This window comes from Budorcas taxicolor, chromosome 16 (genome assembly GCF_023091745.1).
Source record: "Budorcas taxicolor isolate Tak-1 chromosome 16, Takin1.1, whole genome shotgun sequence".
In the NCBI taxonomy this organism is placed as follows: Eukaryota; Metazoa; Chordata; class Mammalia; order Artiodactyla; family Bovidae; genus Budorcas; species Budorcas taxicolor.
Window position 1 is genome coordinate 63,010,098 of NC_068925.1, and position 15,841 is coordinate 63,025,938.

Here is a 15,841-nt window from a genome sequence, read left to right on the forward strand (position 1 = left end):
AGATATTTTAAAATATTTACCAATTAATAAAACATTACAATGAAATTACTGTATGTTAATGTTATGCAAAAAATTTCTAAAACAAAAATATGTAGTGAGAAGACTGGCACTGATTCACATTTTTGCAAATCTCTTCAATATCTGGTTTAACAGTAGGACAGGTATATTCTTACAACTGCTTTTACACTGACTGTTTACATACGTTTTGGTTGAAGCGTATGACAGAAATCCAGGCTCATACAGATATATAGTTGGAAAAGCGAGGAGTACTTTAACAGTCTTTTCAGATAACTGTGGATATTCTTTTTTGTCGCTCTAAGAAAACTCGACAAGTGGCAGTTTCTTAAAGCTTAGCGGCAATATGGAAGCTGAAACTGCACCAAAGACCTCGTGAACCCTCATACATTACAACTCACTGCTCCATCTTCTATAGTGAATGAATCTTTTACCCACATGTACTGGTCATTTGCAAAGTATTATTTTACTGAGCATCAAAGATCTTCCAAATGTTGACTCATTTCATTACACAACATCCAAAATCATACAATAATATCACCACCAATCCCACCACAAAAACTTTAACTATTTGGAATCCGTAACATGATACAAGTTGAATCAAGCTTCCCAAAATTCTTTTCTTAAAAAAGGCTCTAATTTCATCATCCGTAAAAATATTGTCAGTTGTTTTCCAAGAAGTGACAGGATCACCTCATTCATTTTTGAGAAAATCTCAAGGTTTTTAATGGATAATTTTGATCCTTATGAGCATATGCAAGTCTCAATAACCAGTCTGCAAGTCATCCTTTAAAGAAAAAATGAGAGTCCGTGGAGGAAAAGTGAGCTATTTCAGCTTGCAACTGCATCACAGAAGTGCCTTCCCTGGAGTCAGTCATCTTACAACACAGCAAAAGTGTCCCGTACACTCTCTCATGTTGTCACAAAGAATATTAAAATGTGTACTGAGGTTGGGAGAAAACAACTGTGAAAACAACTTCTGATTAAATAACTTCTGATTAAATATATTATATATATATACATATATATATTAAACTCTCAAAACTTAAACCCAATTTAAAAAATGGGCACAATGAAGACCCAGCACATTCCAAAATAAACAAATAAATTTTTAAAAAAGAAAACTGATTTCTTAAAAAAAGGGGGAGGGCAAAAGATCTACCCAGTCACTTCACTAGAGATTACATACAAGTGACAAGCAAGCACATGAATGATGCCCAATACCATTAGTCATTAGAAAAATGCAAAGTAAATCCATAATGAGATACCACTCCAAACTTGGAATGGCCTCACACAACCAACCGACAATGCCAAGTGCTGACCAGGTAGTGGAGTAACTGGAACTCTCATGGATTGCTGGTGGGAACACAAAATTGTACAGCCATTTTGGAAAACAGTATAGTTGTTTCTTAAAATTAAACACACAAAACATACATTTACCATATGACTCAACACCACCACTTCAAGATGACACAAAAACACACACTCACACAACAACCTGCAAATTCTTCCAGTGGTTTTAGTCATAATAGCCAAAAACTGGAAAAAAGCCAAATGTCCTTCAACCAAGGAATGGACAACTCTGGTACACCTTCACAATGGAATACTACTCAGCAATAAAAAGGAGCAAACCATGCCTACATGCAACAATAAGGACAAATCCCAAACATATCATGCAAAGTGTGAGAAGTTAGATGGCCACACAATGTATGCTTCCATTTCTGTAACATTATGGAGGAGGCAGAACTATAGGGAGAGAAAACAGATCAGCAGTTGCCAGGTGCTAGACATGGGGGGAGGGGCACAGAGAGAAACTTCTAGGAGTGATGGAGCTGTCCTACAGCTTATTTGTGGAGGTGGTGGTTACTGACTACATGCATTTGTCAAATTTCACAGTAAGTATACACTAAAAAGGGTCCGTTTTATTGTTGGCTAATCATAACTTTTAAAAAGTGAGGAAAAGTGGGGACTTCCTAGGCAGTCCAGTGGTTAGGGCTCTGACTTCCACCAGGGGCCCAGGTTCGATTCCTGGTTAGGGAACTAAGATCCCACGGGGTGCACACTGTAGCCAAAAAAAAGAAAGAGAGACAGAGACCAAGTATTTTTTTTTTTTTAGAAAAGGAAAAGTGTTATTGGGAATCGATGAGGTAAAATTAATATTTCTTTTACTGTTTCATGAAGAACAATCTGAAGGAAACGTGATTCTCTCATTTCTTTTTCACCATGAGGGAGGAATAGTTTTGGAGCCATTGCATTGATTTAGGAAAAGGCACAAGCAGTTTTACCTGCCACTGCTTTTGCACCATCAGTTTACGTGTTAACATGATGAAAAAAAGTAAATAACATCTGAGTAGCATCATGAAAAGCATTTGAAGCTAAGGGGCTCTGCTATGAAAGGATCTTGAGGTGGCCCCCACACTGGGAGCCAAGGGCCATACTTTCATCACCACAAAGACGCTGACGACTCAGACTTGAGGGGAAGGAGGAGCAGGTGGGTGGATTCAATTCTAGCAACAGAGAGTGAAATCAAAGAGTCCTAAAGCATGCAAGAACTTGAGCATGTCCTAAAAAAGAAATGAAAGAAATGGCAGGAATTAGAAAAATGCTACTAAGCAATCCCAGGATAACATTCAAAACCCCACAGGCCCGGCCAGTGACCTGGCTCCTATCACTCTCAATCTCTTATTTTTAAAAGAGGTTTCACTTTTAGTTTTCAAGTAGTAGCACAGACATAAGAAAGTCAAAGTAGTCTTATTTTACTTTTCTAAGATGTGTTTTAAGGGACCAGAAAGGTGGGAATGGTCAGCAGTGGTTCTGATCTGAAAAGCCAGAGAACCTGCAGTATGTCAAGGAATCCCATCTTAATAGCATCTATAACAGGGTCCCTCAAAGTTTATAACACCTCCCAATTTTTCTTCTTTTAATATCACTTCAGCTTAGTATTAGCCTGAAAAAGCAAGCATGGAGAGAAAATGTGTGTCACAAACAAAACCTGTTTTTAAGCCAAATATTAATGGTACCCAGAATATCCAAAAGAACTTGGGATTCCTGAACAGTTTCAAGACACATGTAAGAAGTACAAGACGCTAACTAGTGATACAACCCACTCAACTCAGAACTATTTGTAAATACCCGGGACTAAATATTTAGAATCACCTGTCATTCCAAGTAAACCGATGAACAGGACACAGGAGTACACAACCAGGCCAGCTATTTGGTATTTGGGAGGATCTCAATAGAGAAGAGCTGGTGGAGCTTTCTTCACCTGCTTTTTCAGGAAAGGTACAGGGGTTGTTTCTGCATAAACTGGTGTGCATTCCCACACATGTATCTGCACCATCCTCTGCTCATGGTTAGCGCCCACCACACACTGCGCCCCTGTGAGCATGCTGCACCCTGTGAGGAGCTCTGCAGCTGCCGACTCCTTAGTCAACAGTGACCCACTTTCATCCGCGGTCTCTGCAAAGGTCGAAATCACAAGATACTGCCTCTTTCTCCTGTAGAGTCTGTTTTAGCTATTTTCAGGTTTTTCTTTCAAGTGCATAATGGGAATGATTAAAGTCTGGTGCTCAGAACTTTCTACAAGGGGCCATGTACACTTTGAATTTCTGGAGTTCTTTGGCTTAGCTTCTTGGTACAGAGGTTTCCCTGGTGGCTCAGACTGTAAAGTGTCTGCCCACAATGCGGGAGACCCGGGTTCGATCCCCGGGTCAGGAAGATTCCCTGGAGAAGGAAAGGGCAACCCACTCCAGTATTCTTGCCTGGAGAATTTCATGGACAGAGGAGCCTGGCGGGCTACAGTCCATGGAGTTGCACACGACTGAGTGACTTCACTCACTTCACTTCAGCTTAGCTGTCTTCTTGGTAAGTAACAATCTGCTCACGGACAGCTTTGGGTATCATGTCTGACACCATTTCAACAAAAATCTTGCTAATTGCTTCCCTAGACATTACAGGGTTAGCTCCTGACCAGGAGATATCTTTCAGCCCCTTGCAGGAGAGAGATGGCTAACTCCCGCATCTGCTGCAGATGCTTCGAAGTCAGTCTCGACTCACATATTTCATGGGTAACAAGAGTCGCAGCGTGGAAATACCAGGGAAGAGGCTTTTCCCCTTGCTGTCCACCAAACGGCCCATCAAAATGATGAGCCCCATCACATCCTCACGGATAACAACGTCTATCACCAAGAGAATGAAGGCTCTTCACTGTGAGTCATACCAGGGCCCATGGGACCACTTGTAACACAGAGCTTCTTTCCAGTAAGCAATGTCAAAAATTAAAACACAGCCCACGTCTTTGAAGAATGTATCTTTCAAGCAAAAATAAAAGTAATCCAAGCTTTCAAAACTGGATTCTTCCATTCCTTAAAAAGAGTTCAGATTGGCAGGATGAAACCAACCCAGTTCTCCTGTGGGGTTTGTTTTTTTTTTCTTTTTGGCCACACCATGAGGCATGTGGTTATCTGAGTTCCCTGACCAGGGATTGAACCCTTGTCCCCTGTATTGGAAGTCTTAACCACTGGACCACCAGGGAAGTCCCCCTGTTTGTTTGAAGCTAGCCCAACACTAACTGGTTAAGCCCCTACCACACAACATTCTGCCAAAGAATTGATGCTTTTGAACTGTGATGTTGGAGAAAACTCTTTGAGTCCCTTGAACTGCAAGGAGATCAAACCAGTCAATCCTATAGGAAACCAATCCTGAATATTCATTGGAAGGACTGATGATGAAGCTGAAGCTCCAATACTTAGGCCACCTGATGCAAAAAACTGATTCATTAAAGACCCTGATGCTGGAAAAGACTGAAGGCAGGAGAAAGGGACAACAAAGGATGAGATGGTTGGATGACATCACCGACTCAATGGACATGAGTTTGAGCAAGGTCCAGGAGATGGTGAAAGACAAGGAAGCCTGGTGTGCTGCAATCCATGGGGTCACAAAGAGTCAGACATAACTGAGCGATTGAATGACAATACAACATCCCAGTCTGTGCCACCATGGAGAAAAGTTCACCATCCCAGCCAACCCTTTGTCTGGGTTTCAGGCAAAACATCCAGATGTCCATAAAATCATTTCTTAGTTGGATCTCACCAAATTTGTTGGTAAGATGGGAGGAAGAAGTGTTTCAACCATTAGGGAGCTTCAGTTTCCCTGAACCTGTCATTCAGTTGGGCCAACCAACTGCAGGATAATCATAGGTGCAGCCTCTACCAGCCTTTTGATTTCTCCTTTCTTCTTTGACCATGCTGATAGGCTATGAACTGGCATCTGTTCCAGTCACTCTGGTTGTATAACAATGACCCCCAAAATCAGTGACAACAAATGACCATTTCTTCAGTTCAGTCGCTCAGTTATGTCCGACTCTTTGCAACCCCATGAATCGCAGCACGCCAGGCCTCCCTGTCCATCACCAACTCCCAGAGTTCACTCAGATTCATGTCCATCGAGTCAGTGATGCCATCCAGCCATCTCATCCTCTGTCATCCCCTTCTCCTCCTGCCCCCAATCCCTCCCCACATCAAAGTCTTTTCCAATGAGTCAACTTCGCACGAGGTGGCCAAAGTACTAGAGTTTCAGCTTTAGCATCATTTCTTCCAAAGAAATCCCAGGGCTGATCTCCTTCAGAATGGACTGGTTGGATCTCCTTGCAGTCTAAGGGACTCTCAAGAGTCTTCTCCAACACCACAGTTCCAAAGCATCAATTCTTCGGTGCTCAGCCTTCCGTGCATGGATTCTCTGGGTCAGGAACTTGTGCCAAACCCAGAAGGGATGGCTTGTTCCTGCTCCACACTGTCTGGGGCCTCAGCTGAAAGTCCCTGGGAGGGGGGCCGCAGCAGGAGGCACTCCTCAGTAGCATCTCTGTGCCTGCGTTGTCTCACCGCATGAGCGCTCAAGCAGAGGGGCTGCAGTAGAGCTGGACTTGTGTCCCAAGTCACAAAGATGTGACTGGAAGCTAAACTGGGTGTCTTTTGTGACTTAATCCTCAGGAGTCAAGCAGTGTCATTTCTGCCTCATTCTGTCAGTCAAGGCAGTTACAAAGGTCTGCCTGGGTTCAAAGAAAAGCAACGAAGATTCCAGCTTGATAGAAGAAAGCCAGCTTCACAATTTAAGAAAAGCAAATGGGACAGGACAGATATTGGACGGCCACCTTTGGAAAAACACCACGGGCTGCAACACCTATGTCTGGAGCAGCACCCATCATGTATGTCATCCTGTATGTACGAAACAGGAGTCCCTGTTTCACCAACGCACTGAGAGGCTACTGAAGGCAGATGGTTTCCACTCTACTGATGAAACTGAAAAACCTAGGCTGTGCGAGCCTCTGCAGCCCTATCATTCTCCTACCCTGTACCCCATCGGCCTGTCCCACCAACAACCCCTCAAAGGAGCTCTTTTTACTGCCTGACTTTCACACTCAAGCCATTTGTAAGGGGAAACACACACAGCTGTGACCCTTGACCTTCCTGCCATTTCCAAATTCAACTTCACTGTCATAATATCTTTTGCAATAATTCTCCTAGAGGCAAAAAAATAAATAAATAAAAGCCTTTAGTCACCTACAGTTCTAGACAATTTTGACCTTAACCTGCCGCTGCTTCCACAACTCCCCTGGGACAGTACTACTGCCCCAGTGACACTGCAGGTCCCAGTCACGGTGACTTGAACTCGTCCTCGTTTTCAGTGTACTTGACACCACAGCCTTTCTACTTTCTTGAAACTCTCACTTCCTTGTTTTTGTGATATTGTGCTATTTTAGTTTCTACTAATTGTCTCTTTCCTCTGCTTCCACCTGGTCCCAGTATTTCTCAGCAGTACTTTTACAGCTTCTAGGTGCTCATCAACACTAGTAGGTTCAAAGGAACCCTTGAAGCTGATGACTCCCCAACTGCCATTCCAACCCTAACCAGTCACCCAGGACTAATTCCTATATTTCAGCTGTCTCCAGGATCATTCCATTTGCCCAGAACCAAACTAATCATAATCTCCCTACAAAAAAGCAAGTATTCAAACAACAAAGTAAAAGAGAGAAAAAAAAACAACTGTTCCTTCTCTAACTTCCTCATTCTAGTTATTAGTGACACTGTTTTCCAAGATTTGAAACTTGTCTAGACAAGCATCATCTTTGATTCTTCCTCTTACTTCTCACCTTGCACAACCTCTACTTAAGCTGCGTCACTGGATTTTAGATCTAGAAGGAACTTTCACAATAACCAGTCTGCATTCATTAAGCAAATAAGAGAACAGGGGCTCAGACTTCTTGGCTTCTGATCTCAAGTTCTTCTGACCCAGAGCACAAGGTGCCTTCCAGTAACAAGACTTTTCAACCCCATCTTTGCAAAGCCTCCTGACAAATCTATTTTCTTAGTGAATCAGAAGACCTGGGTTTGAGCCCTCAGAAGTTGTCTGAACACAGGCAAGTGGCATGGTTTTAACAACTGTTAAAACCGCCTCCTCATTAAGAATTTACAAAAGCAAACAGATTAAATTTAAACTCCTCAACTGGGTATTCCATGCCTCCTCCTCCCCACAAAGGGGCCAACTTTAATTTCCAACCTGATTTCTCACTGAAACAAAATCTGTTTCAGTTGGCAGCTCTTCTTCTCATCCTCCCTTTCCTCATTTCTGGATCTGGACTTTCACTCACCGCTTCCCCATCTGGAAGAGTCCTTACACCTCTGCAAATGAAAAGCAGACACTTCCTCCATGGCTCAGATTAAGGCCCCTACTTGCTTCATGAAAGTGTCCCTGACCAACATTCCCCAGGGAGTCTTTTCCGTCTCCACAGCATCTCAGCTCTGTTCCAAAATCTTACATGCAATCCCTATCGTCTATCACCTAAACTGCTTCACATAGCTGCACAGTGCTCTTCAAACCAGGAGCCAAACAGAGTATCAGGAATTCAATAAATGTGTAACAAATGTCTGCAAAGTGATTTTTGCAATGAAACATCTGATTGGGGAGTTGCCTAGGACTCCACACTTTCACTGCCAAGGGTGTGGGTTCCAGTCCTGGTTGGGGAACTAAAATCCCACAAACTATGCAGCAAGGCACAAAAAAAAAAAAAAAAAAAAGAAAGAAAGAAAGAAACATCTGAAACATCTGATGGATTTTCAAAAAGGAGAAAATGAGACTTGACTTATATTCAATCTTATTGGATAATAGTACTCTGTAAATAAGGATAACTTTTCTCAACACTGTGAATAAAGTGCACAATGCTTGCCTTCAAGGAGCTCATAAAAGGTTCTACACAGAGACAAGAGATAGGGAATAAGACAATGTAACACAGATTGTTTTGCTCATCTGCTTACTTACACCATTATTTCAACAGGATCCATAGCCAAGAACACAGAAAGAAAAACTATCCTCCTTTAGGCACACAAAGCCTCCAAACCAGCAAAATATTAAAGGAACACAATATTTATGCCTTTTCCCTACAGGAGAGGCTCACTTGGTACAAAATATTCTCATATTCCACCACTCAATTTCTTAATGGCTTATTTTGATTACAAGCTGCAAACAAAAGAGAGGTAAAAACTACAGATCCCCAAACTCAAAACGGGATCATTCATTCAACAAACACTATGTAGGACTTTACTGAACACAACGATGAAAAAAACATGATTCAAATATGGTGTGTTTCACCTAGCAAATTAGTCAAGGTCTCTTCAAATGAGCATCTCAGTACTGGCAAGGGATAAAGGGAAATGGGTCCGTCAAACTTTGGGGGGTGGAGTGGGGTGTAGAGTGGAGAGGAGTGTATCCTGGAAGGCAATTTGGTAACATGTATCAGAAACTTTGAAAATGTGCTCGCCCACTGAATTAGCAATTCTGCTAGAGGAATAAAGGCCATGGAAATAATCAGGAACAGCAATGAAGACCTGTGACAAGCAGGGCTTATGATTACAATAATTGTAATAATGAGAAATTTAGAAACATCATAAATGTCATCCCAGGTGATAAATTCTATTACATTTATATGACAAAATACAAAGGCAGTCATTAAAAAGCCTCCCCACCAAAGGCATGCTAAGGATATACAGATATACAGATGAAAAGTTTGTAAGACAGTTATGATCCCAATTTCTTCATGATTAATAGTAACAACAATACCAATTTATATAAATCCTGGCCTTTCCAATTACAAGCTTATGAACTTGGAAGTTTGTTTTTTTTTAAACTAATTTTGTTCATGTGTAAAATGGTAATAATAACAGTCACTAGTGAAGTCGCTCAGTCGTGTCTGACTCTTTGTGACCCCATGGACTGTAGCCTACCAAGCTCCTCTGTCCATGGGATTTTCCAGGCAATAGTACTGGAGTGGATTGCCATTTCCTTCTCCAGGGGATCTTCCCGACCCAGGGATCGAACCCGGGTCTCCTGCATTGTAGACAGACACTTTACCGTCTGAGCCACCAGGGAAGTCCAATAATAATAGTACTAGTACCTAGTTCATAAGGATTAAAACGACAACACCTGGCAGGTTCTCAGCACAATGACGGATATATGATAAGAGATCAAAAACTGATGGGTACTATTACATAAAACTATTAACAGAAACAGATAAGAAAGACACCAAAATTTTAACTATTTCTGGATGATGGCATTTCAATGAATTTTTTTTTTTTTAATATTTATGCACGTGGCTGCACTGGGTCTTAGTTGTGGCACGCGGGATCTTTAGTTTCAGCATTCAAACTCTGAGTTGCAGCATGTGGGATCTAGTTCCCTGACCAAGGATTGATCCCAGGCCCCCTGTATTGGGAGCTTCAGAGTCTTAGCCACTGGACCACCAGGGAAGTCCCTTCAAGGAATTTTTAATCCTTTTAAAAATAGTTTTATTTCCTACGTTTTCTAAAATGAGCATATGTTACTTTAAATGTTACTCCAAAATAAAAACAAAACAAAAAACCAGTAAGACATGGTCTTTCCTCTTAGAAAGGGCAAACTGTTTGGAAGGAGACACATAAACAGACATTTAAAAGAGAATGTTTACTGAGCACTTGATGGATGTCCCAAACTGTGCCAAGACAACATACATGCCTTAACTCATTTAATCCTCATAACCGATAAAGCAGGCATTGTTAAGCCAATTTTGTACCTAAAGAAACAAGTTCAGAGAGGATAATGAACATGTTACATCAAATAATGGATAGAGGTGAGATTCCCACCTTAGATCAGCCTGATTTACACAGTTCAGTTCCTTCACCAAATCTCACTGCCTCTGGAAGTCACATAAAAAGAAAAATAACATCCAGAGCACACATTTCCTTTCCCTTTGCACCTAGCTTTGTTTTTCTTACAGAATCTACCACCACCTGATATACTGTATATTTGTCCACTTGTTTACCAACTGTCCCTAGAATATAAGCTTTATAAGGACAGGAAAGTCGTTTGCTCACTGCTGGAGCTTTCGCCCCTGGTAAACAAACAGAGAACAGACCCTCCGTAAGTGTTTTAGAATGAAGGATTCTGGACAGAGCTGTGACCTGATCGCGTCTCCAAGGTCACATCCAGCAGCAGTGCAAATGAAGTTGCTGAAGAGGCCACTTATAAGAGTCCAGGTGGGAGAGGACAAGGACATGAATGAGGGCGGAGGATCCAAAACCAGAGAGGAAGAGAATTCCAGAGATATCCCGGGGATGCACTAAGAGGACCTGGTGACCAAGTGGACACAGGACTGATACAGAGTATGGAGTCAGGAGTGAACAGGGCGAACAGGAGGAAGACATTTTTAGGTAGCGGGAAGGAACTGACAAAGAATTGGGGGTAAGATACCCACCCCATAGCATGGGAGACGTCAAACAATTAGTAAAATACACAGAAGAACACTTGAGAGAGAGTTGGGTCAGAGTGACTAGAGTGCGGGATGTAACACAGAACCACCTGATGCAATGGGAATGATCAAGCTCACCCAGTGAGAACACACATGAAGAGGGTCAACTGGGCAAACTACAAGTGAAGGGCCGGTCTCAGTTCATTCAGCAGGGCTAGGAGTTCTGGGAGCAAACATACCACTGAGAATATTTGGGCCAAAGAGCCCAGCTGCCCGACGGTGGTGGTTCTCTCCCATGTTCTGCTGTTCTGCTCTGAACAAGACGTCGACAGTATCAAAATCTCACAAAGCACTCAGACACCGATCACTGAATATTTAAATTAAAATAGCTTTCTAACTGGTCTCCTTTTTAATCTTTCTTCACACAGATGCACCCAACACTACTACCAAATCAATATTCTCAGGACCCTAATTTCATGTCATTTCCCTGCTTTTCATAACTATTCATGGGGTTCTCAAGACAAGAATACTGTAGTAGGCTGCCACTCCCTTCTCCAGTGGACCACATTTTGTCAGAACTCTCCACCATGACCTGTCTGTCTTGGGTGGCCCTATGCGGCATGGCTCATAGTTTCACTGAGTTTCAAAAACGCTGAGTGCCAAAAAAATTGATGCTTTTGAAACTGTGGTGTTGGAGAAGACTCTTGAGAGTCCCTTAGACAGCAAGATCAAATCAGTCCACCCTAAAGGATATCAGTCCTGAATATTCATTCATTGGAAGGACTGATGCTGAAGCTGAACTCCAATACTTGGGCCACCTCATCTGAAGAGTTGACTCATTGGAAAAGACCCTGATGCTGGGAAAGATTGAGGGCAGGAGAAGGGACGACAGAGGATAAGATGGTTGGATGGCATCACAGACTTGATGGACATGAGTTTGAGCAAGCTCTGGGAGTTGATGATGGACAGGGAGGCCTGGCGTGCTGCAGTCCATGGGGTCCCAAAGGGTCAGACACAAATGAGCAACTGAACTGAACTCCCTGCTTTGAAAACTTCCAGTGGCCTCAAGATGAGCTCTTCTTGATTTTATTCTACCTGTTCTGTGAAGTGTTAACAGTATGAGGAGAACTAGACAGCTGAATGTTGAATCCTGGGTCTACCACCTATTAGCTTTGTGACCCTGGGGAAGTAACTCAACCCCTCTGTGGTAGCTCAGTTTCTCATCTGTTAAATGGGGCTAATACCCACACCATAGAACTCTTCTTACAAAGCGGTAATTCTTATAAAGTGCTTACTGAGCTTGCAACACCTGGCATTGATGTGGCATCCTTTAAATGTCAGCTATTATTATTATTACTTCTCCAAATAAACTTCCTACTCCACCTGGGATGCCCTCCTTGATTTCTAAACACACCATGCCCATCTGAGGGCCTTTGCTGGTCGTGTTCTCATCTACGAACCACCATTCCTTACCAACCACAACCACCAAAGAGAACTTATTCAACATTTATGCTATATTCAAGGTGGCAGGCTGGACATGCAGGAAAAACAAACAGTTCCCACCCTCAGAGCTCACAGTAATAATGACAGAGAGCCAGAGGAAGAGGTGCAATAATGTGTTACAGGTGTCAAGGAAGCCCTGTCTGGAGGCAGTGGAGATGCTGACTTTGAATCCTGAAAGCTGAGTGAGTGCATCCGGCAGAGTGGATACATATGGGGTCAGAGCACCCAGTCCCATAGTCACAGTCACTGTACTGAGTCTGGAGATCCTGGAGCTCTGGGCAGGTACAGTAGGCAAACGGTAGAGGAAGGCTGCATCACAAGGCCAGGAAATCTTGAGACTTTCCTCCAGACAACAGGCAGCCACTAGATGATGTTAAGTAGGGAACTCCTGCTTGGGTTCTAGAAGAGCTACACCTGTCCTGCCCAATATGGACGCCACATGTGACTGCCGAACTATGCCAGCCTGACTGTGGCACTAAGTTTTAAATTTTAATTAATTTAAAATTTAAAACTGATACTCAATTCACTTACCAAAAAATTTAAAAATATACTTGGAACAATTTGGGTATGTGAATCTACTTTTTCAACTGTAAGTTTAATGAATTCTAAAAACAGATCAAGTGTCTCTGATGAAAATTCAGCATCCAAATTGAGATGTGCTGTAAGTGTAAAACACACACCAGATTTGAAGACAGCACAAAAAGGGTGAGAGTCTTCGTTAATAATCTTTATAATTATCACATGTTGAAATATTTTGACTATATCAGGTTATTGATGACATTAAAATTAACTTTACATGTTTTTCACTTTCCCTGTGTCTACTAGGAAATGTAAAATGGCATGTGTGGCTCACACTGCATTCTGGAGAACACTCGGCCAACAAAACCAAGGCAGACGCAAGAGGAAAGAGACTGGAAGCAGGAAGACCAATTAGAGACTCTTCTTGATGAGTTCAGGAAAGACACCCAGGACTGAATCATCTAAGTGATACCTACCCATCTTCAAAACCCAATTCAAGACCTGCTACTATGTCCAAAGCTTTTCCAATTGTAACCTTTCCTAATGGGATGCCTTTCTCCAAACTACTAGGGGACTTAATCATCTGTAGGATTCACTTCAGCACTTAATTATTTCCACCAGTCATTTCTACTTAATTATTGGGTGACTTGTTTCTCAGATTAGACTATCAGCTCCTAGGCTAAAGGTCACAATTTAGGCTTCTTTCATTTTTCCACATCATGCAGTGAGTGTATTTTCAAAACTTTTAATAAACAGAGGTACATGGCTCCCCATATATTTCACCACATTATCTGGAGACACTCATGTAGTTAATTTTACTTCTCCATAGCAAAAGGTTTTGATATCTTAAAGATATGAGCTAAAACAATGTACAAGTCAAACAAGACTCCTGGCCAATGTTCCAATAAAGCAGTGATATCTAATCAGTGAGCAAGCCCTGGCAAACTGTACTATCAGGAAAAAAAGTCAAGATGGCAGAGCAATTTAGCATTTTCACAAATTCCATTTTAAAATGAAACAAAAAATTTTGATTATCTACAGCCTCCACTGCCAGACATAACCTTTGAAACCTAAGAATTAAGAACGTTTAAAGGAAAAACACACAGCTTTCACATTTAAAAATTAACCCCTAAAAAAAATCAATTCTTCTAATAACATTTTCCAGGTAGAGATCTATGTATTATTAATCATCTAAACTCAGATTTTCCCACCTAAAGTCAGGTAAAGGCAAAAATTTTTAGGGAAATGTTAAAATATATATAAATGTATCTTACTGTATCATGGATAATAAAGTATTTCACCTAGAGTATCACTTAAATTTTCTTAGAAGAACCCTTAAAAAAAAAAAATCACATACACCCTCAAGCAACTGGTCAGATTTTACCCTTACAGAAATAGAAATAGGGAGCTAGGAACTAGTTGAAAGCAAAGCAGTACTTTAGGGTGATTAGCACTGATCTCTCAGGAAGTTTGCAGTTCTCAAATTTTTAACGTGTTTGACATTTAAAACAAAAGTTGTAACAACAGGATCCATCTTCCCTGAATTTGTTTAATGGCTACAAAGCCTATGTAACAGAGTGCCATTAAAGTTTCTGGGTATCTGCAAACAACTGAGCAATCAAAGATGGAGTCACGACAGCTCACAGAGAAAAATAAGTTTAAGGCTATTCGAGTCTGAAAGGCAAAGGAAGAAATGGGGGAAACCTGTCAAACAGCCTGGATGAAATCAGGGAGTTAAAAAGCAAGCGCTCATTTCCTTTAGCACTGTGGGAAAAACCCAGTGCTAACAGAAAACTAAGGAAAGTTTAGTTTGGCTGATTTCATTTTGCTTTCCTTCCAACATCATCACTGAGTTTGAACGGCTGCTTTCCTCCCCTCCCATTACTCAGTAAAAACTCCCCCACTGAATTGAGTCGTCTTCCGGAGCCAGGCGCCCCCGCCTCCAAGCCTGCTAACGTGCTCAGACGCCTCTGGGCATGTTGTGGTCTCACCAGTCTGCGGGGCCAGCGCTCCGAACTCAATGGACAATAGGAGCTCACCCCTGTCTACGCCAACTACAAAGCTCAGGAGGGCCATTTCCCTTTTCCTGCCCAGATGCTGTTTTTCCCCCTTCGAAGCAGGGCCCCGTGCTCCACTAAAGCCCCAGTTTACTCTGGGACGCCTAAGCTCCCTTCCCACCTGCAGAAATGCTGAACCCCTCCTCCCGTTCAAACAAGTTGTAGGGCAGCGCACAGGCCAAAGGGGACCCCCCTCCCCAGGGGCTTGACTGGGGGCGTGGGTTTCAAAGTTCAGGTAGGACGGGAAAGGGATGTCTCTGGACACTTGATCATGGCCCTCCAGGCTAAGCCATCCCTACTGTCCCCACGCCAGCCTCTACTTGCCTCCCATCCCCCCTAAAACGAGGAGAGGCGGGGAGGTGCGGGCAGGCAGCACGGCCACCGCCTCTTCCAGTGGAGCCCTCGGCAACACTCACCCTTTCACCACAAAGAAGGGGTCCTCCATGGACATGGCGTCCCGGCCCCCGGCCGCCTCACGTTTGCTCCGTGCACAGGGCGCCCGCGCCCTCCAAATTTCCCTCTGCCCACCCTATCCGCCTTGCGTAGCGGCCCGCGCCTCGGCCTGAGGGTCCCGAAGCCTCTGCGCGCGCAGGGCGGGGTGCACCGGCCAGCCGCTGGTCCAGCACTCGATGGGCACTCCAGACCAAATCCAGACTCTGGAGCCGGCCCCGCGGCTGTACCCTCCCCCGACTCCTCCCGGAGCGTCCGGCCGCCTGGCTCCGCCCCCAGGTTCCTCAGCCTCGGCCAATCACGAACGCCATCCGCCGCACCACTTCCGCACCCGTGCACACGTGATCACAGCCGACCCCGCCCCTCGTTGCCGGGTCCTAGGCACCTTGTCACACGACCCTGGAGGCGGGGTTCTGGCGGCGGTGGAAGAGGGCGGGTATTCTCTCCACTCGCCCCTCAGGATTCAGGGGCCGGAGCTGCTTGTCCCTACGCGGGAAAGGCATTCAGGTGTCCTAGGTATGCA

At 43.3% G+C, this 15,841-nt stretch overlaps 1 protein-coding gene across 1 annotated transcript in view; it reads right to left on the reverse strand.

The window, feature by feature from the left end:
* STX6 (syntaxin 6) overlaps positions 1–15,529 on the reverse strand; it is a 43,137-nt gene extending 27,608 nt beyond the window's left edge. The window contains exon 1 of the mRNA XM_052653978.1: positions 15,285–15,529. Coding sequence (XP_052509938.1) covers positions 15,285–15,319 — 35 coding nt within the window. The 5' untranslated portion in view covers positions 15,320–15,529. The remainder of the gene's footprint in view (positions 1–15,284) is intronic.
* Between the last annotated feature and the right edge of the window lie 312 nt (positions 15,530–15,841).